Source organism: Meriones unguiculatus, chromosome 12, assembly GCF_030254825.1.
Source record: "Meriones unguiculatus strain TT.TT164.6M chromosome 12, Bangor_MerUng_6.1, whole genome shotgun sequence".
Classification (NCBI taxonomy): Eukaryota; Metazoa; Chordata; class Mammalia; order Rodentia; family Muridae; genus Meriones; species Meriones unguiculatus.
Window position 1 is genome coordinate 30,045,858 of NC_083360.1, and position 20,448 is coordinate 30,066,305.

At 44.2% G+C, this 20,448-nt stretch overlaps 1 protein-coding gene and 1 pseudogene across 3 annotated transcripts in view; one reads left to right on the plus strand and one right to left on the minus strand.

Annotated features, from left to right (window-relative positions):
* Nucleotides 1-12,023, minus strand: part of Fam193a (family with sequence similarity 193 member A) — a 114,145-nt gene extending 102,122 nt beyond the window's left edge. Inside the window, exon 1 of one of the 3 annotated variants that reach the window (XM_021643671.2) lies at nt 11,532-12,023. In XM_021643671.2, coding sequence (XP_021499346.1) covers nt 11,532-11,747 — 216 coding nt within the window. In that variant the 5' untranslated portion in view covers nt 11,748-12,023. The remainder of the gene's footprint in view (nt 1-11,531) is intronic. The other 2 variants (XM_021643672.2, XM_060365488.1) reach the window with 2 other exon arrangements.
* Nucleotides 12,024-19,387: 7,364 nt separating this feature from the next.
* On the plus strand, nt 19,388-19,863 carry LOC110552397 (large ribosomal subunit protein P1-like; annotated as a pseudogene).
* Nucleotides 19,864-20,448: the final 585 nt, after the last annotated feature.

Here is a 20,448-nt window from a genome sequence, read left to right on the forward strand (position 1 = left end):
ACATAATGCATTCCAGATCAGCCAAGGCTATACAGTGAAACTCTATGAAAGAGAGACATTCAGACAGACAGAGAGAAAAAAGAGAAATAAAAGTAGGCAAGGCATGATGGTAGTTGTCTGTAATCCCAGCACTCAGAATGAGACAGGATTAGGAGTTCAAAAGTCTTCTTCAGTTACACTGTGAATTTGTGACCATCCTCAGCTACTTGAAACCACTCTTAAAAAACATTAATAGGCTGGCTCAGTGGGTAAAAGCAGTTGCCCGATAAGCCGGATTCTGAGTATCACAGGAGGAGAATCCACAGTAGAAATAGAGAACTCCTAGAAAGCTGTCCTCTGACTTCTCCAGTGCCCTGTGGAACATGTGTGGCCACTATCACTATCACAACCTACAAATGCACATATGCATATACAGTATTTTTTCTGTTTTTGTGTTTTTATTGGGGTTTATCATGGGTAGGTGTTGTCACCTCAGGGTGTGCCCCTCCCACCAAGCATGTCATTTTAATCCTCTTGGGATGCTTTCTGGGACCTTTTCTTTTTCTCTGTGCTGCTCTTTGTGGAGCTAGCTGCAGCTTGAGGCTCCTTCTTACAAGAAAGTTTCCTTTTCTTCTTAGGGTTGGCTGGGCTTGCTGTCTCTTCTGGCTCTCTGGACATTTCCTTCTTAGGTGAGGATTTCTTCCTCTTAAGACTTGCACTGCTAGTAGGCATCTCCTCAGGATCACTGACTAACTCCTCCTTGGGAACTTTTTCTTGGTTTTAGGCAAAGAGACAGGTGGATCTTCCATTCCATTTTTCTGTATGGTTTTAGCTTTTTCTTCTTCTTAGGTTTTTCATGTATTTCTGCCAGTTGAGGACTCCTGGGAGGCAGCAGAAAATAAAGCACACTTGCCCATGGAATGGGCCATGTTCTACAACCAGCATTCTGGACTCTTGGCCAAATTCTCTCCACACCCATCTGATAGCACTTTTCTGGAGCGCTACTGTTTTCTAAGGATGCCAGGGCTACTGCAGCCAGTGGCTTTTTTTTTTTTAAATGTACGAGTGCTCTATTTGCATGTACACCTGCATGCCAAAAGAGGGCATCAAATTCCAGTATAGATGGTTGTGAGCTACCATGTGGTTGCTAGGAACTGTACTCAGGACCTCTGGAACAGCAAACTGGGATCTTATTCCCTAAGCTATCTCTCTGTCCCCATGCTTCTTTTCCTTCTTCAAGTGTTTCTTCTCCTGTTTTTCCAGCTTCCTGGTTATTTTAGCAGCCGCTTCCTCTGCCTGAACCATGGCTTCCTTCATGACATCCAGGTTCTTCCATGGAATCTCCCCAGTCTCATAGAAAGACAGCTGCTCCTCAACTTGATCTCAGAGTTTCTCCCCAAATATAATTGTAGTGACCTCAGAGAAGCAATCAATTCCTGAGGCAATACTGCACTTGTTTGCTAGGTATAAGAAGATACAGCCTTTGTTCTTTGAAGCTTCTTGGCCAATAAAGACGGAATGAAAAAGAGAGTCCACATTTTGGTATGTTACCCTTGTCTTCAGGGCTCTGGAAACATGGTCCCTTTTTGCTGGGCCCTGACTGGCCATCACCACAATAATTTTTTAAACTAAAAAGCGGGGAGAGGGGCTGGAAGCCAGGCATTTGTGTTGAACACCTTTAACTCTAGCACTGGAGAGGCAGAGGTGGGTGGATCTGAGTTCAAGGCCAGTGTAGTTTACAAAGTGAATCCAGGATAGCCAAAGCTTCAATGGAGAAACCCTGTCTCAAAAAACAAACAAACACACAAACAAACAAACAAACGGGCTGTAGAGAAGGCTGTGTGATTAAGAGCACTGGCTGCTCTTGCAGAGGACCTGGGTTCCATATCCAGCACCCACATGGTGGCTCACAGCCAACCATAACTCCAGTTCCAGGTGTGACACCCTCTTCTTTCCTCTTTGGTCACCAGGCACAAACATGGTACATAAACAGACATATATTCAGGGACATAAAATATATTTTAGTAAAAGGAAGGAAGGAAGGAAGGAAGGAAGGAGGGAAGGAAGGAAGGAAGGAAGGAAGGAAGGAAGGAAGAAAAAGAAATAGGTGGGTGGGACACTACTGAAATAGCTATCTCAGAAGCCAACAACTTATCTAATAAGACCTTACATTCAATCCCGAGTACAGCAAGGACTAGAGACAGTAACATCATTAAAGATCTCTACAGACACTAAAAGGACAATAAAGGTCAGTTTTGGGTAGCCAGGACACAAACAACAGCCATGACAGACAATAGAAACAAAACAAAAAGTTGGCTACCAGGGCACTTAGTACTTTTTAACACAGGAGACTTTCCACCTCACTATTCAGCACACAGAAATGTTAAGAGTGAATCTATGCTGAACCCCATTACACTGATCTGTGTGACTACCCCTTGCCTGATACATCCATGTCAAACATCGATCACCCACCCAGGTTCTCAATCAGCTACTTTACTTATACAGCTCAGGCCCAACTGCTGGCACCACCCCACAGTGGGCTGAACACCCTCCCACATCAATCAAGAAAATGCTCCACAGGCCAATCTGACGAAAGCAATTCTTCAACTAACGTTCAATCTTCCTAAGTCTATAAGTTGACAACAAAGACAGCATCACACCATTCAACTACTAAAACAGACAAGAAAAACAACTCCAACTTTATTTATGATGTCAACATACATACTAATAAGTCAGGCAAACGCAAGATAAATTTTTTAGAAAGCTAGTAACATGCTTAATGATGCAGCAACACTCACTGAAATATCAGCATAAGCCAAGCATGGTGTTGCACATCTGTAATCCCAGCACTCAGGGAGGCAGAGGCAAGCAGGTCTCTGTGAGTTCCAGGCCAGCCTGGTCTACAGAGTCCAGGACAGCCAAGGCTAAACAGAGAAACTTTTTCTCAAAAAACCCAAACAAACAAAAAAGCAGTATGAGGAAGCCAGTTCCTTATCACCACAAAAAAAAAAAAAAAAAAACCAAAACAAAACAAAACAAAAAAAACCCTTAATATTAGCAATTTAAAATGAATAATGCCATGACCACAAAGGGATTTAGTTCATGAATACACAGCTGGTTTACTATCCAAAATCAGTAATACTATTACAAAATTTGTAGCACAAAGAAAAACACACAATCATAATCAATTATTTAAAAAACTCATTTCTGGCGGGCATGGTGGCACATGCCTTTAATCCCAGCACTCAGGAGGTGGAGACAGGTGGATCTCCGTGAGTTTGAGGTCAGCCTGGTCTACAAAGTAAGTCCAGGATAGCCAAGGCTACAGAGAAACCCGGTCTTGAACCCCTCCCCTCCCCCCCAAAAAAAACTCATTTCTAAAACTTCAGCACCTAATAAAGCTCTAAGCAAACCAGAAATAGGAACTTTTTGAATATAACAGGTACCTACAAAAAAATAATAAATAAATCTACAACAATATACAGAACAGTGAAAAACTACAAGAGTTTCCCCTAAACTCAGAAAAGGGAATAACTACACTTGCATCACTCTTAGCTGATTCTGTACTAAGCGTCCGAGCCAGTACAGTAACAAATAAGTCAGCTAAGCGGTGGCAAAGAACACCATTGATCCCTCACTCAGAAGGGAGAGACAGGCAGATCTCAGAGTCAGTGCCAGCCTGCTCTACAGAGTGGGTTTCAGGAAGCCAGAGGGAGTTTCAGGACAGCCAGGGCTACACAGAGAAACTCAAGTTAGATAAATTAATTAGATTAATTGATAGACAGACAGACAGAGAAGACAGATTAATAGGCAAACATATAGATCAATCTGGTTTAACGGTGCACACCTTTAGTCCTGGCATGTTGTATCCTAGGTTCTAGTCGTAGTTCTATAGGCTGGCAATGAGTAACAGAAATTTAAAAATTTGAAAAACTTCATTTGCAATAGTATAGGAGGAGACTAGGTCAGGAAGCTTCAAGAATTTCACCGTGTGTGGCATGCAGAAGAGTCGCTGGGTTCTATCTCTGGACCAAAAATAAGTTACTTGAAATAGTTGAGAAAAGTAAAATTTGAAATAATAAAAATATATACACACCTGAAACATAAACTGTATGGTCTCTATATTACATTCAGAAAATGTTAATGAAAGAAAAAAAAGCCAAAAAAGCAAAAAGCCAATACCACCATTTCATAACTTTTGTAAGATTCAAAATAACTGTCATTTTCTACAAAAATGATCTATGTTCAGATTTAAGGTTTTTCTATTCAATCCCATAAAAACTTCGAGGTATCAGCAAGCTGATTCTGAAATGTATGGAAACGACAAAGGAAAAAACTGTAGTGAGAATTTTGGAATTTTGGTTTCTTTTAAAAACAAAGAAATAAGCTGGGTGGTGGTGGTGCATGCCTGTATCCCAGCATTTTGGGAGGCAGAGGCAGTCAGATAGTTTGAGGCCACCCTGGTCTACAGAGTGAGTTCCAGGACAGCCAAGACTACACACAGAAACCCTGTCTTGAATGAATAAATGAATGAATGAGCAAGCTGAGCAGTGGTGGCAAATGCCTTTGATGCCAGCATTTGGGAGGCAGAAGTAAGTGGATCCCTGAGTTCGAGGCTAGGCTGGTCTACATAGTAAGTTCCAGGACAGCCAAGGCTACACAGGAAAATCCTGTCTCAAAATAAATAAATAAATAAATAAATAAATAAATAAATGATTGATTGAATACATAAATAAATAAATAAATAAATCTTTAAAATGGATATATTTAAAAGTGTTGATAACAGTTGACAAATAAAAAGACAAGATTTACACTGGACGAAAATGTCTACAAATCACACACATGAAAAGACTTGCAGCTGGGCATGGTAGCACATACCTGTAAACCTAGCACTCGGGGAGGCAGAGGCAGGTGGATCACTGAGTTCCAATCCAGCCTGGTCTGCAAAGCAAGTCCTATACAGCCAAGGCTGTACAGAGAAAATCCTTTCTCAAAAAACAAAACAAACAAACAAAAAACAAAAAGAAAGAAAAGACTTGCATCCAATATTATAAAGAACTTTCAAAACTCAAAAGATAACAATCAAATCAGAAATTGGCAGTTCTGATCTAGGCAGTGGTGGTGCACTCCTTTGATCCCAGCACTCAGGAAGCAAAGGCAGGTGGATCTCTGAGTTGGAGGACAGCCTGAACTACAGAGCTAGTTCCAGGACATCCAGGGCTACACAAAGTGACCTTGTTGTGTGTGTGTAAGGGTGGGGGCAGGGAGGGGAGATATATCAGTTATTTTTTTTTTAAGATTTATTATGTTTACAATGTTCTGCCTGCATGTGTTCCTGCACACCAGAAGAGGGAACCGGATCTCACTAGAGATGGTTGTGAGCCACCATGTGGTTGCTGGGAATTAAACTCAAGACCTTTGGAATAACAGCCAGTGTTCTTACCCTCTGAGCCATCTCTCCATCAGACTCAAATTAGTAGTTCTAAATGATATTTTTTTTCAAGACAGGAATTTGATAGAAATAGCACATGAAATTATTAATACTGGTCAATAGAGAAATGGAGACTAAAACCATGATACTAATATATACAATTTACTTAAATGATTAAAAACTGGGCTAGAAAGATGGCAGCTCACAACAGTCAGTAACTCCAGTTGCAGGAGCTCCAACTCCCTCTTCTGGTTGCTGTAGGTACTAAGCACATATGTGATGCACAAACATACATGCAAGCACAACACCTAGACACACATAAAATAAATGAAACTTAAAAAAAATAGAATAAAATGATTAAAAGAAGCCGGGTATGGTAGCATACACCTATAATCGCAGCACTCAGGGAGTCAGGGGTAGGTGTATGTCTGTGAGTTCAAGGCTAGCCTGGTCTACGAAGCAAATCCAGGAGAGCCAAGGCTATGTAGAGAAATCCTGTCTTGTAAAAAAAAAAAAAAGATTTTTAAATGATAAAAAAAAATTTAAAAAACTACTGAAAATAGCATGCGCTAGAAAGGATGCAAAGCAACTGGAACTTGCATGCACTGCCAGAAAAGTTTGGTAGGATCTTGTGCTGTTACCATACAACCCAGTTCCCCCCATTCTACAGAGCCCTAGAAATATAAAAAATTATTTTCACACAAAAACCTGCACACAAATGTTGATAGCAATCCTCTAACCCATAAACCCTAGAAATAATTCCAATGTCCACCAATGAAAGAATTGATCAACTGTAGAACATCCATCCATACAATGAAAAGAATTCAGCAGTAAAAAAAAACTAAACAAAGCCTAGCTCAGTGGCTCATGCTTGTAATCCTAGCACTCAGGGAGGCAGAGGCAGGTGGATCTCTGTGAGTTTGAGGCCAGCAGGGTCTATAATGAGAGTCCAGGACAGCCAAGGCTACACAGAGAAACCCTGTCTTGAAAACAAACAAACAAACAAAGAAACTAAACACATGCAATTTAGCTAAGTCTCAGTGACTATGCTTAGCAAAATAAGCCACCTCAAAAGGTTTCATACTGTAAGATGGCATTTACACAACTTCTTCAGGACATAAAATTATAGGGGCATGCCTATAATCAGTATTTGGGAGACAAAGACAGAAGGATTGCCACAAGTTCAATGACACCTGACCCACACAATGAGTTCCAGAACAGCCAGGACTAAATAACAAGACTTTGTCTTTCCCTTTTTTTAAAAAAAAAAAAAATGTTTATTATGTATACAGTGTTCTGCCTGCATTTAAGCCTGTACTCCAGAAGAAGGCACCAGATTTAATTACAGATGGTTGTAAGCCACCATGTGGTTGCTGGGAATTGAACTCAGGATCTCTTAACCTCTTCACCGACTTTGTCTTTCTTAATTAACACTGTCAAGAACAAAGAATGGGCTTGGTGTGGTGGTACAAACCTGTGATCCCAGCACTCAGGGAGGCAGAGGCAGGCAGATCTCTGTGAGTTCAAGGCCAGCCTGGTCTACAAAGTGAGTCCAGGACAGTCAAGGGGCTACACAGAGAAAAAAAATCCTGTCTCAAAACACAAAGCAAAAAAAAAAAAAAAAAAAAAGAGTGGGGGGAAGAACACAACTGTACAGGAATATCCTGAGTATGATTCTGATTACTGAAACTGTCCTGTATCTTGGCTGACACAGTGACCTCAGGAGACTGACTCCATATGTGTTAAAATCCAAGTAACAGAATTAAATTGTAGTAAGCATGCACAAAGCCGCAGTTTCAATCCTTAGAACCACAAAGCTGAGCACACTGGCACACTACTACAGTCCTAACTTCCCAGGGAGGCTGAAGTGAACACTCACCTGAATTCAGGAGTTTGAAACCAACCTGGACTCAGGTGTAGCACCTTGGAGCAAATGATGACTGGGCACTGGAGATATTCAAAATGTCAGAAATGCGAGCTCATTCACATCAGCCTTAAACCAATCTCAAAGTCCATCCACATGAGATCAGACAAGACTAAGGAACCTTCCTAGTGCAAGTGTTCATACCATATAAAACAACAGCCAAATGCAACATTACCCAAGAGTCAGTACAAATGAAAAGCTGAACCAAAGCACTCTGGCACAAAAAGACACTTTTTGCATAAAACTCACAAACATGTAGAAGGCATGGCAAGGACAGGTATCAAACCTTGAAGCAAATGATGAGGAACACAGGGTACTGGGGACACTCATATTGTCATGAAGCACTCTAAAAACCTGCCACAACAGGGTTCTCTGGTAGCACTTTTTCTAACACCTGGATGGTAGTAATGTAAGCTGTTCTAAGTTAAAACAGTAATCCTAAAGTACCTCACGTTTTATTCTACCTAATTCCTTAGACCACAAAAGCAATGTGAACTACAAGTGTACCTTTACCTATTTAAAAGATCCAAATGCACATCAGGCCTTGCACACCCTCTAGGCTCAGTATGCACTTGCGTGATGGCCTTAACCCATTGCTAGCTAGAATCAGGTTCAAAGGGGACTCACATTATTACAAATTCCCATAGTCAGTGACAGGTTTCTCTGACTTTAAATGAATTTTCAGTTTGAAAACTTCCTTTGACTCCTACCCTAAATGGCATTTTTTAAATCTCACACAGCATTACAAAAACAGCCTTAAATCCCCATTCCAACCCCGTGAGTGTAAGTCACAGGTAGTCTGATATTCCTATAGCTACACAGGTTGATTTCTCTTATTAATATAATTTTTTATTTATTACAATTTATTTACTTTGTATCCCAGCTATAGCCCCACCCTCCCAATCCTGCCCTTTTTCCCTCCTTCCCTCCCTCATCTCCTCCTATGCCCCTTCCCCCAGGTTGATTTCTATAATAGAAGAATTCTGGGTTTTTTAAGTGTACATGACTTAATGTTAGATAGTTATTTTGAAAATACAATTCTCAGTATGTAGATGCCGTTTGTTTCTGTACCTAATAACAAAATATTTAAGTGTCAAACGGTGGTAGAAAAAGCCTCCATTAGTTTTTATTGCAAGCAAACAGAAAGACACTGTTAGTAGTCTCAGGTAATACCATTCACCTTCCTGGTCCATAAACAACGCTCACTACAGAAAAGTCTGAAAGCTTGAAGCATGTGGAAAAAGGATAAGCTTCAGAATGCCCAAAGTCTTTATGGACACTCTATGAGACTTTTCCATGTAAATCCCTATGCCCACAATATTAAAAAAAAAAAAAAAAAAAAAAAAGCTGCTCTATGCTATAAACACCTGTGATCCTTTTCACTTAATATATCATGAACATTATGAAAATCATATCTTAAAATAGAAATGCAAAATAATTAGATGTATTCTTGATATGCTTCACCTACTGACTGTTCACTCAATAATCATTGCACAAGCTCACAAGAGTCCAAGACCCGAATCCAACATTTTTAAAGACAATGTCTCTCTTATCAATAATATCCAGAAGTAGACTCCCAAATAAAGTCTAGCTCAGCATACTGAACACACTGGCCACAATCACATCTCACTTACAGACTGCCACCAAGCTTACATACTTCCCTGCATTTACTTCATTGTTTTTTTTAAAGATGTATTTATTTATACAGATGAGCACTCTATTTGCATGTATGCCTGCATGACAGAAGAGGGCATCAGATTCCATTATAGATGGTTGTGAGCCACCATGTGGGTGCTGGGAATTGAATTCAAAACCTCTGGAAGAGCAGCCAGTGCTCTTAACCACCAAGCCTTCTCTCCAGCCCACTTGCTTCATTCTTAATCCTAAACCGAATTCGGTGCCTCAGACCTCTAATCCCAGCACTTGGGGAGGCAGAGGCAAGCGGATATCTGTGAGTCCTAGGCCAGCCTGGTCTACAGAGCAAAGTCTAGGATAGCCAAGGCTACACAGAGAATCCTGTCTCAAAAAAAAATTACAATAATAATAATAATAAATAAATAAATAATCCTAGCATATGGGTGGTCTGACAGGCCTAAGGAAAGAGATACTTAAAACTGCACACTGGCCCCCAAGCCTTGAATACCAAGAGTTTACTTCTGGACCAGCGATTCCATGTGCTGGTTTCCTTCACCTGTTGCCATTTTTTCTTTGTAAAAGCTACCCTTAATACCCACAAATGCCCTAACTGGCTCAGGAGCCACCTCAAAGAATGTGGTACAGTTCTATAACCAGCACATAGAGCAATGTGATTGAAACTCCCTACTAAGGGTAAGGACAGTCCTTCCACTATCTTCTCTTAGTCACCTTCTGATTTGGTAAGCAATGGAGAGTAGAGGAAGCTCCTCAGTATTTCTCTCTGAGAAACACACCAAGACAGACACTGTTACCTGCTAACATTGTTGTGCCTACCTGTGTTGTGCCATAGAAGGCACCCAATGAGCTTCCCACCTGTAGGGAGACTGGGTTTTCAGAGTGGCATTAAGACCTGGTTGAAACTGGGTGTGGTAGTGAAGTACACACAAGGCAGAGGCAGGAGGATCTCTGCTGAGTTCCAGGTCAGCCTGCTCTACATGGTGAGCTCAGGCAGAGCTAGAGACCCAGCCTCAAAACAAAAAAAGGACCTCTGGGCTTTCAAGGACATTTTTAGCCCAACTGCCATGAAGACTAGATTTGTATATGATCAAAACACAAAAAATATTTAAACTAAAGATACCTTAAGTTTAAAATACAGCAAAAGCAATGATTTACATGATGATTCAATAATGAACAGAGAAATCTGCAAACAAGTATTTTATTAACGAAATGGAGAATATAAAATACTGGAATATCCTTCTGTGGAAAGATATGTTTTGTTGTTTGTTTTTTTTGTTTTGTTTTGTTTTGTTTTTTAGTGGTGGATTATGACCCAAACTCTTGATATGCATAATAGCTCAACACAGACAATCCCACCAATGCATATATGCATAGGTTATCTGCGCTTCAAGAGCTAAAAACAACAACAAAAAGACCAGGTTATTTCAGGTAAATATTACAACGTTATATTGCAATTATTAAATTCTAGAATAAGGTATGAGGCCTAAAGCTTCTACTTTGTTACCAACTGGTCTTCACTGAATGTACAGAAAGGGGTGTACGTCTCTTCCAGCACCAGCAACCACTCTTAGCATGCCTATAAAGGGTTTGCATAGGCCAACTTCTCACCCCCCTCCCCAGGAGAAGCAAACTCGGCCTCAAGCTTCCAAAATGAAAACACACAACCCTGTCTTAAACTAGCGATCACTTTGCTGTCCAGAGTCGTGGAAAGAAAACTCTGGAAACTCAAGCCCAAGGCCAAATCCCAAAGGCTAAACAAATGTAACAATACTATGGGAAGAAAACTCCAACAATTGCACCAAAACTGCAGAGAACATCCGCGAGCAATTAAGAACTCACACATTCTACACTTTCCTGCAACATGAGCATCAAAAACCAAGCCACACGTAATGATTTATCTGCTCTCAATATTCCGAATCTCTCGTAAAAAAACAATTTCTGCTTCATGATTTGACACCCAAGTACTCCTAAAGCTTTGGTTTCTTCACTGTGAGTGTCTTTAAAACAAGTTACCTTGTTTTAACAAGCTTACAAGAACGCAACATGAGAGAAACCCATAATCATTCAGTGGCCAATCCAATCTATGGAAACGACCATGCCTACTGCATCCTACGTACCAGTACCAGCACTATCTTCTGAAGCAGAATAAAAAGCGGCAGCAGTCCCTCGGTGGCTTGCCTGCGTAAGTAAAACTGAAAATAGTTAACCCAGCCCTCCAGACTACACTCGGCTTCACAATCCTGAGGAACGAGACCCCCGGCGACTCCCAAGAGCCCACCGGAGCGGGCGGAGGGGGCAAGACAGCCGCGCCCGCAGCGCGTCCAGCGGTACCCAAAAACTTCTAGGGGGCACTTTTCAGTCAGCCCCAAGGCCGCAGGCGCTGTGCCTCGGGGGTCCCGCCGGCGCCGCCCTCTTCGTCGCTCGCGCCCGGGAGGAGCTGTCAGCTAGGCAGCCACCGGCCCGTTATCCGCCAGCCGCGCCCGCCCGGCCGGCCGCTCGTGAGGGGGCGGCGGCCGCTCCCGCCCGCGGACCCCCGCTGCTTACCTCGAAGTAGCCTCCAGCGGCGCCGCCCGCACCCGCAGGCCCGTGGGCCGCCGCGCCGCTCAGCAGGCCCGCCGCGCCGGGGCCCGGGGCCTGGGGGCCGCGCAGCGCCGCCGCCGAGCTGGCCTTGCCGCCCGAGCCGCCACCCCCCGAGCCACCGCCGCCGCCGCGCTTGTTCTTCCGGCGCTTGGCCCCGCGCTTGGCGTCGGCCGGGCTCATGGCGGGAGGGAGAGACGGAGGACGGCGGGCGGGGAAGGGGCGCGGGCGGGCGCCGGGCCGCGGGCGGCGGCAGCGGCGGCGGCGGGAGGGCGGAGGCGGCGGCGGGCGCTGCGGCCGGCCGGGCGGGGGGCGCGGCGCGGGGTCTCCTCCCGGGCGGGGAGGGCGGGGCGGACGGGAGCTGTGGGGAGGCTGCTGGCGGGAGCGACGGGAGTCCACCGGGCCCGGTGCCGCCGCTGACCAGAGTTAGAGTCCAATATGGCGGACACAAGGGGAAAGGGATCCCAGTTTACGTCGGGGGAGGGGGAAAGCGGCGGCAGGGGGAGGGGCGCGGGCGGCCGCCCCCCGCACTCCGCCCTCCCGGGCGGCGCGCCCCTGGCCTGGGACCCCGCCTCCGACGCTGCGCGCAGGGCACGCCGGGAGTTGTAGTTCTACCCTCCCGGAGCTCCGCCCGGGCGTACGGGGCGGGACCACGACTCCCGTAGGGCCACGCGCAGCTGGGCGCGAGGGATGGGACGGGGCCTAGGGTGACGACACGCCGCGCGGCCCTGTGGACTCTGTAGTCGGCGCACGGGCGGAGCTGGAGGCGGGCGGAGTCCGAGGGGGTCGCGCAGTTCCGACTCCGGCGGGGTCGCTTCTGGTTTGCTGTGGCCTCCTTTCTCAGACCCAGGCTGTAGCACTGCTCGTAGTGGGCCTCGCTGACTCTGGCCCAAGTCAGGTTGGAGCGTGGCTTTTTCACCTGCCGCTGTACGACCTTGGCCTATTCCCGGGCCCGTGCGAAGAGAGCCGGCATCCTCGGTGACAAGGCCTGCAGTAGGCGGGAGTCTGCCTCATTCCCTTGTTGGTTCTCTTTAAAGTCTCGATACTTAAAGGAGCCCTTCCTCAAGCCATCGCCCGGGCTTTTCACCATTTCCCATTCACCCACATAGCAAGGGGATCTCAGGCCAGGCCAGGCCAGAACTCCGAGCCACTGCCTAGAAGCATTACTCTTTGGCACGCTGCGATCATCCGCAAGCCCAAGGTACAAGGACCCAAACCAAAGGGACGCTCCCTGGGCTCCGCGTTGCAGAAGCATTAAGATACCAGACTGGTACCTGTTTTGGTTCCATCAGTGGAACCAAATGCTATCTCTCGAGCCGTACAGTCATGCACTCCTGAACCTGTCCATTTGTTACTGCCTCCTCTTCGTTCCCGCCCCAACTGGAGCTGGAGCTGCCAATTGTGACCCATTTTTCATCCCAAACCTGAGCAGCCCAATGTGATCAACCTTTTCAGTGACTACTTTACCACTAGAATGAAGGTCCTTCACTGAAACACGTCTTGGATGACCCTGCTATTAAAGTGGATAGGATGTTAGGCCTGGACCTCCTTCAGTACCCGTAGGTGCACAATGTCAGGATTGCCTCTGTCCTCCCAGTTCCACTTACGGAGCCCAGTTAGATCCTCCCTTCTCCTATAACCCCTTTGCTTTCTTCTGTTCTTGGCACATTGGCATGGGGTTGAAATTTTTGAGTGTCATCGGTATCTTGGAGGACTGCTTGCCATAGTCCCAACTCCTTCCAGGCAAGGGGCTGGTCGTGCAGCACTCCAGAATTTTCTATTTGAATGAATGACAAACTAATAACCATTTGTCCAGCAGTGCACCAATCACTCTGCTATCATATTACAATTCACACATGCACTCTCCAGAGAGGTGCTATTAGCCATGTTCTATGAATAAGAAACAGGTTTATAGGTGCTAAGGAACTTGCCCAAAGCCATTCCAGTTTTCAGAGGCAAGGCCCAGATTCTAGTTCGTGTATAACTTTTGGTACAAGCCACTTTGTTTCTAGAGCAAATGAATTTAGAGAATCTCTAGGCCTCTAAGAGAGGATGAAGGGGTTTTGGTTGTTGGTTGGTTGATTGGTTGTTCCATTAGCTGAGTTTTTGGTTGGTTGGTTATATTTTTTGTTTCTGTTTTTTCAGGCAGCATCTCACCATATAAATTCTGTCTGGCCTTAAACTTGGTATGTAGACCAGACTGGCTACTCTCAGAGATCCTCCCGCCTCTCTGCCTTCCGAGTGCTGGAACTAAAAGCCTGTGCCACGTTGTTCCAAACACCTGTTTGGTGAGCCTTGGAAAGCTTTGAGCAGGGAATACCACGGTGAGATGCATAATTTTTTTTCTTGATATTTTCAATTTTATGTAAATGAGTGCTTGCTTGCCTGTATGTATATGCACCACATAAATGAGGACCTAATGCCAACAGAAGGCAGTAGAGGATCCCCTAGAACTGGAATTATAGCTTGAGCTGCCATATGGGTGCTGGAAACCAAGAGCAGCAAGTACTCTTAGCCACTGAGCCAGATCTCCAGCCTGATATTCGTAGGAAAACTATGGCTGTTGTGTACAGAATGATGGCAGAGGCTCAAGAATGGAGGTCAGAGTCTCATGAGAATCTGCTCTCTTAAAAGAGGCCCAAAAAGTTGTCTTGTCTCTACTACCAATGACATAGAAGTTTCCAGCCATGAACCCAAAAGGGACTATCACCAAATACTGAAACTGCCTATTCTTGGGTTATGACTCCCTGTCTTCAGAGCTGTGAAAAGTGGTATGGGTGGATACTGGGGTTGATCCCAGGGATTTGCATTTGCTGAGCAAGCAGTCTACCACCGAACCATATCCCCAGACCTTGCCACCATGATGTTCTGCTTCACCACAGGCACATAACAATGGAACAAACTAATGACAGACTGCAGCTTCTGAAACTCCAGTAAAAAGGAATATGTCTTAACTCCTGTGAAGTGGTTCTCTCAGGTGTTTCTCACAGTGGCAATAATAATAATAATAATAATAATAAATAATAATCATCATTATCATCATCATCATCTGTGGTCAGCATCCACTTGGTTTGCAAAGTAGAAAACCTGTGATAACCTGTTTTTAACAAAATCTCAGTCATTTGATTTATACCAATAAAGGGGAGAAAGCCTGCTACCTCAAAGAGACAGAAAAAGCACCCAGCTTTCCTTCCTCCTCAGCCAAAAGGAAAAGGAAGAGCTCCTTCCCTGAGCTGTCTCTAAAAAAATAAATCCTCAAACTCAATATTCTTCCTCCTGTGTGTCTCTCTCTCCCTCTATCCATCCTCCTGACTTCCTCTTACTCTCTATTTTTTTCCTATGTTCAATTCCTGTCAAGTGATTGCTCTGCCCCTTGACCTAGGGTTAACTTTATTTAATTCTGTTTACAATACTCAAGCAGAAAGCTCTTGGATTAAGGTTGTATGTGCTAGAGCTGAGCCACACCACAACTAGAAACAGATTTTTCCAGGAAACAAGACAGTCTTGGAGTGCACAGTGTAATCAAATATTCTGCAACAATAACCTGTGAAATTGTTTTTGGTTTTGAGGGTTTAAAGGTTTATTTTTTTTGTTTTTGAGACAGGGTTTCTTTGTATAGTCTTGGCTGTTCTGGACTCCCTTTGTGGACCAGGCTGGCCTAGAACTCACAGGGATCTGCCTGCCCCTGCTTTCCAGAATGCTGAGATTACAGACATGCAGTAGCATGCCTAGCCGAGGGTTTCATTTCTTTTAATCTTTAAATTTTCATATCAGTACATATTGTACAGAGAACATATTGCCCCTCCGTCCATCTTCCTTACCTTCAGTTTCTTGACCCTCCTCCATCTCAGTCCCTTTTATCTCCCTAGCCTCAACCTGGCCTGAAACTTCCTACTGAGCAAAGACTGACTTCCACTTCTGATACCTCTACCTCCACCTGGAGTATTGGGATTACAGGCTTGTGCCAACTGAACCTGGTTTACGTGTGTAAATGTGGGACTTCCTGCATGTTAGGCAAGAACTCTATCCCTAGCACTACCCATAGCACAGTATCCAGAACTCAAAAATTTGTAGACAGCCAGATGCACATGAACACACCAGTGGTAGTTTGAGTAGGAATGGCCTCTACATTCATATATTTGAATGTTGAGTCAACAGAGAGTTGAAATTCTTTGATTAGAAGAGGATACTAACTTGAGGATTAGAAGGCTTAGGAGGTGTGGCTTCCCTGGAGGAAGTGTGTCATTAGAAGTGGACTTTGAGGTTTTCAAAAGCCCGTGTTCTAAGGATCAAGTGTATCTTTTAGCTACTCCAATACCTGTCTGCATGCCATCATGCTCCCCACCATGATGGGGAGCTTGCCAAGAGCCCTGATGATGGATTTCTGACTCTTTAAACAAACCCCCAATTAAATGTTTTATATACTAGTTGCCTTGGTCATGGTGTCCCTTCACAACCATGGGATGGTGACGAAGACAACGTGTAGTCCCAGCTATCCAAGAAGGTGAAACAGAAAAGTCAAGTCCAAAAGTTGCTATATATTTAGAAACTGCAGTGATGGTTCAGCAGTTGAGTACCTGCTGCTTTTCCAGAGGACCCACATTCCAGTTTTAAGCACCCATGTTGGTCAGCGTACAACTGCCCATAACTCTAGCTTCGCGGATCTAACTCTTTTTTCTGCTCTTGGATAGCACAAACACATTTTTAAAAATACACTTAAAACATCTAGGCACAGCCAGGTGGTAGTGACACACACCTTTTATCCCAGTGCTCAGGAGGCAGAGGCAGGTGGATCTGTGGGTTTGAGACCACCCTGGTCTACACAGTTAGTTCCATGACAGCCAGGGCTACACAGAGAAACCCTCTTGGGGGGGGGGGAGTATTATTTAAAAAATGGGAACTAAAGCTGGGCAGGGTGGTGCATGCCTGTAATCTCAGCACTTGGGAGGGAGAAGCAGGTGGGTCTCTGTGTTCAAGGACAGCCTGGTCTACAAAGAGAGTTTCAGGACAACCAGGGCTATTACACAGAAAAACCCTGTCTTGAAAAAAAAAAGGGGGTGGGGAAGGGGGATCAGCTTGAAACATACTGTAGCACAGAGGAGGAACTTTTTTTTTTTTCCCTGTCCTGGGGATTAAATATGGTAGAAAACAAGCATTCTGTCACTGAGCCATACCTACAGCCTGAAAATACCTAGTTATAACACAGGAAATAAAGTTAATACAAGACACATTTGGGGGAAAAAAGGTGTGGTGCCATAGAAGCAGAAGAGCTAACTAAGTCTCTACCGACCCATAATTTCAAGAAGCTCAGTTCCCACTAAGTAAGATAAGGAAGACCAAAAGCATACCTACACTGAAAACATTCTTAAGCAGCCTTAACAAAAAAACAATCAAAGGTATGTGACAGCTTCCCAATGAAGCTAACTAACCAGAAAACCAGAGAAAATTTACAAGGATACCTAGACAGAGTTCTTTAAAATGTTTCAATGAGTTATTTGCATGAAAGTTGTGTTGAGACAATCTTACTATCCTCAACCTCCTGATCCTCTGGCCTCAGCATCTGTAGTAATTCTAGGATTAGATATAAAAGTTGCGCTTTGTTGGTCCTTTTTTCACATTAAGTTTTTGGAGCGCCTACACGGAGGTTTTAGTATGTTCTCAAGAGCGTCCATATGTTTTATGCTCTTAGCATATTTCTATTCAGATTCACCATCTTTAAAGTACTTAAGGTTTATGAATATCACACCTGGCAATCTCTCTGTTTTTGTTTTATGAGGGTTTTTTTTTTTGAGACAGGGTTTCTTTGTGTAGCCTTGACTGTCCTGGACTCACTTTGTAGACCAGGCTAGCCTTGAACTCTCAGAGATCCACTTGCCTCTGCTTCCCTGAGTGCTGTGACTAAAGGCATGTGCCACCAGGCCCAGCTGCAAAGTCTTATTTTTTATTTTTATTTTTTTAAGATTTATTATGGGCTGGAGAGATGGCTCAGAGGTTAAGAGCACTGGCTGTTCTTCCAAAGGTCCTAAGTTCAATTCCCAGCAACCATTTGGCGGCTCACAACCATCTATAGTGAGATCTGGTGCCCTCTTCTGGCGTGCAGGCATACATGCAGACAAAACACTGTATAAAAAAAAAGAAACCTTAGTCTTTCGGGATGGGGATTGAGCATGTTAGCCAGAGTCCTCCCTCTTGATTAGTTTCTTTAGGTGTACAGATTTTAGTAGGTTTATCCTATATTATATGTCTATATGAGTGAATATATACTGTGTGTGTCTTTCTGCTTCTGGGATAGCTCACTCAGGATGATCCTTTCCAGTTCCCACCATTTACCTGAAAATTTCATGATTTCCTTGTTTTTCATTGCTGAGTAATATTCCATTGTGTAGATATACCACAATTTCTGTATCCATTCTTCAGCTGAGGGGCATCTGGGTTTTTTCCAGCTTCTGGCTGTTACAAATAAAGCTGCTACAAACATGGTTGAGCAAATGTCCTTGTTGTGTACTTGAGCCTCTTTTGGATATGTGCCTAGGAGTGGTATAGCTGGATCTTGAGGAAGCGCTGTTCCTAGTTGTCTGAGGCAAAGAGGATGGACATCAGAAGAAGAATAAAACAGGAAACAAGTTAGGAACCTGCCACAGAGGGCCTCTGAAAGGTTCTGCTCTGAAGACTATCAAAGCAGATGCTGAGACTTATGGCCAGCTGTTGGGCAGAGTGCATGGAATCTTATGAAAGAAATGGGAAATAGTAAGATCTGGAGAGGACAGGAGCTCCACAAGGAGAGCAAAAGAACCAAAAATTTTGAACACAGGGGTCTTTCCAGAGACTCACACTCCAACCAAGTACCATGCATGGAGATAACCTAGAACCCCTGCACAGATGTAGCCCATGGCAGTTCAGTGTCCAAGTGGGTTCCATAGTAATGGGAAGAGGGACTGTCTCTGATATGAACTGATTGGCCTGCTCTTTGATCACCTTCCCCTGAGGGGGGAGCAGCCTTACCAGGCCACAGAAGATGACAATGCAGCCACTTCTGATGAGATTTGATAGACTAGGATCAGAAGGAAGGAGAGGAAGTCCTCCCCTATTAGCAGACTTGGGGAGGGGCATTCGTGGAGAAGGGGGAGGGAAGGTGGCATTAGGAGGGAGGAAGGAGGGGTTTATGGGGGGATACAAAGTGAATAAAGTGTAATTAATAAAAAATTTAAAATATAATAAAAGAAACCTTAAAAAAAAGATTTATTATTTAGTGGCTGGCTCTTTGATCACCCCTGCCTGGGGGGGAGTGCAGCTGTACCAGGTCACAGTGGAAGACAGACCAGCCAGTCCTGATGAGACCTGATAGGCTAGGGTCAGATAGAAGGGAAGGAGGACCTCACATATCAGTGGACTGAGGGAGGGGCATGGGAGGAGAAAATGGAGGGAGGGTGGGATAGGAAAGGGATGAGGGAGAGCCCTACAGCTGGGATACAAATTATATTTTTTGTAATAATCAAAAAATTTAAAAATGTGAATTTTTTTTTATTATTCATACAGTATTCTGTACTATGTGTGGCTACATACCAGATCTCATTATAGATTGTTATGAGCCACCTTATGGTGGCTGGGAATTCAACTGAGGACCTTTGGAGGAACAGTCAGTGCTCTTAACCTCTGAGCCCCGCAATCTCTTATTTTTCATCTCTTTTTGAAACAGAATTTTACTATGTCAAAAAAATTGGCCTTGAACTCATGTTCCAACTCCAATTGTCTTAGTCTCTTAGATGCTGAAGATACAGATACACATCACTGTACTTGGCTGATGTGTCTGGTTTCCTAAAAAAAAAAAACAAAACAACTTTTCCTTAGCTGCCGCCAAGGTGCTCGGTTCTTCCGAGGGAGCTAAGGCTGCGTTGGGGTGAGTCCCTCACTTCATCCGTTCAGGCAATCCACAACATGGCCTCAGTCTCCGAGCTCGCCTGCATCTACTCCGCCCTCATTCTTCATGAGGACGAGGTGATGGTCACCAGAGGATAAGATCAATGCCCTCATTAAAGCAGCCAGTGTCAACGTTAAACCTTTCTGGCCTGGCTTGTTTGCAAAGACCCTGGCCAATGTCAACATTGGGATCCTCATCTGCAGTGTAGGGGCTGGTGGGCCAGCTCCAGCAGCTGGAGCTGCACCAGCGGGAGGTCCTGCCCCAGCCGCTATGCTACTGCTGCCCCAGCTGAGGAGAAGAAAGTGGAAGCCAAGAAGGAAGAATCTGAAGAGTCTGATGATGACATGGACTTTGGTCTTTTTGACTAAACCTCCTGTTAACATGTCCCATAAAAAAGCTGAACCTTTAAAAAACAAAACAACAAAAACCCTGTAATCCCAGCATTCACGGAGGCAGAGACAAGCAGATTGCTGTGAGTTTGAGGCTAGCATGGTCTACAAAGTGAGTCCAGGACAGCCAAGGAAACACAGAGACATCCTGTCTTGTTTTTTTTGTTTTTTTTTTTTTGTTTTTTTTTTTTAAAAAAAAGTCTTGACTATTCTAGATCCTGTGTGTTTCATGTGATTTTATAATCCACATGTCAGCTACACCAAACCAAGACAGTTTCAGCAACGATGCAACATGCAGAACAAATTGGAAACGGTATTGAGGAGCTGGAGAGATGGCTCAGCAGTTGAAAGAACTTGCTCTTGGAGAGGACTTAAGTTTGGTTCACAGCACCCACATGACCTGTACACTTGCTCAGTAAACAACTTGGGGCAATCGGTTCTCTCCTTATACTGTGTGAGTCCAAGGGAATCAAACCTATATCCTTAGGCTTGGCAGCAAGTGCCTTTACTCCCTAAGCCATCTCACCAACCCAGTTTGACATATTTTTAAATTGTATCCACTCTGGGAGGCAGAGGC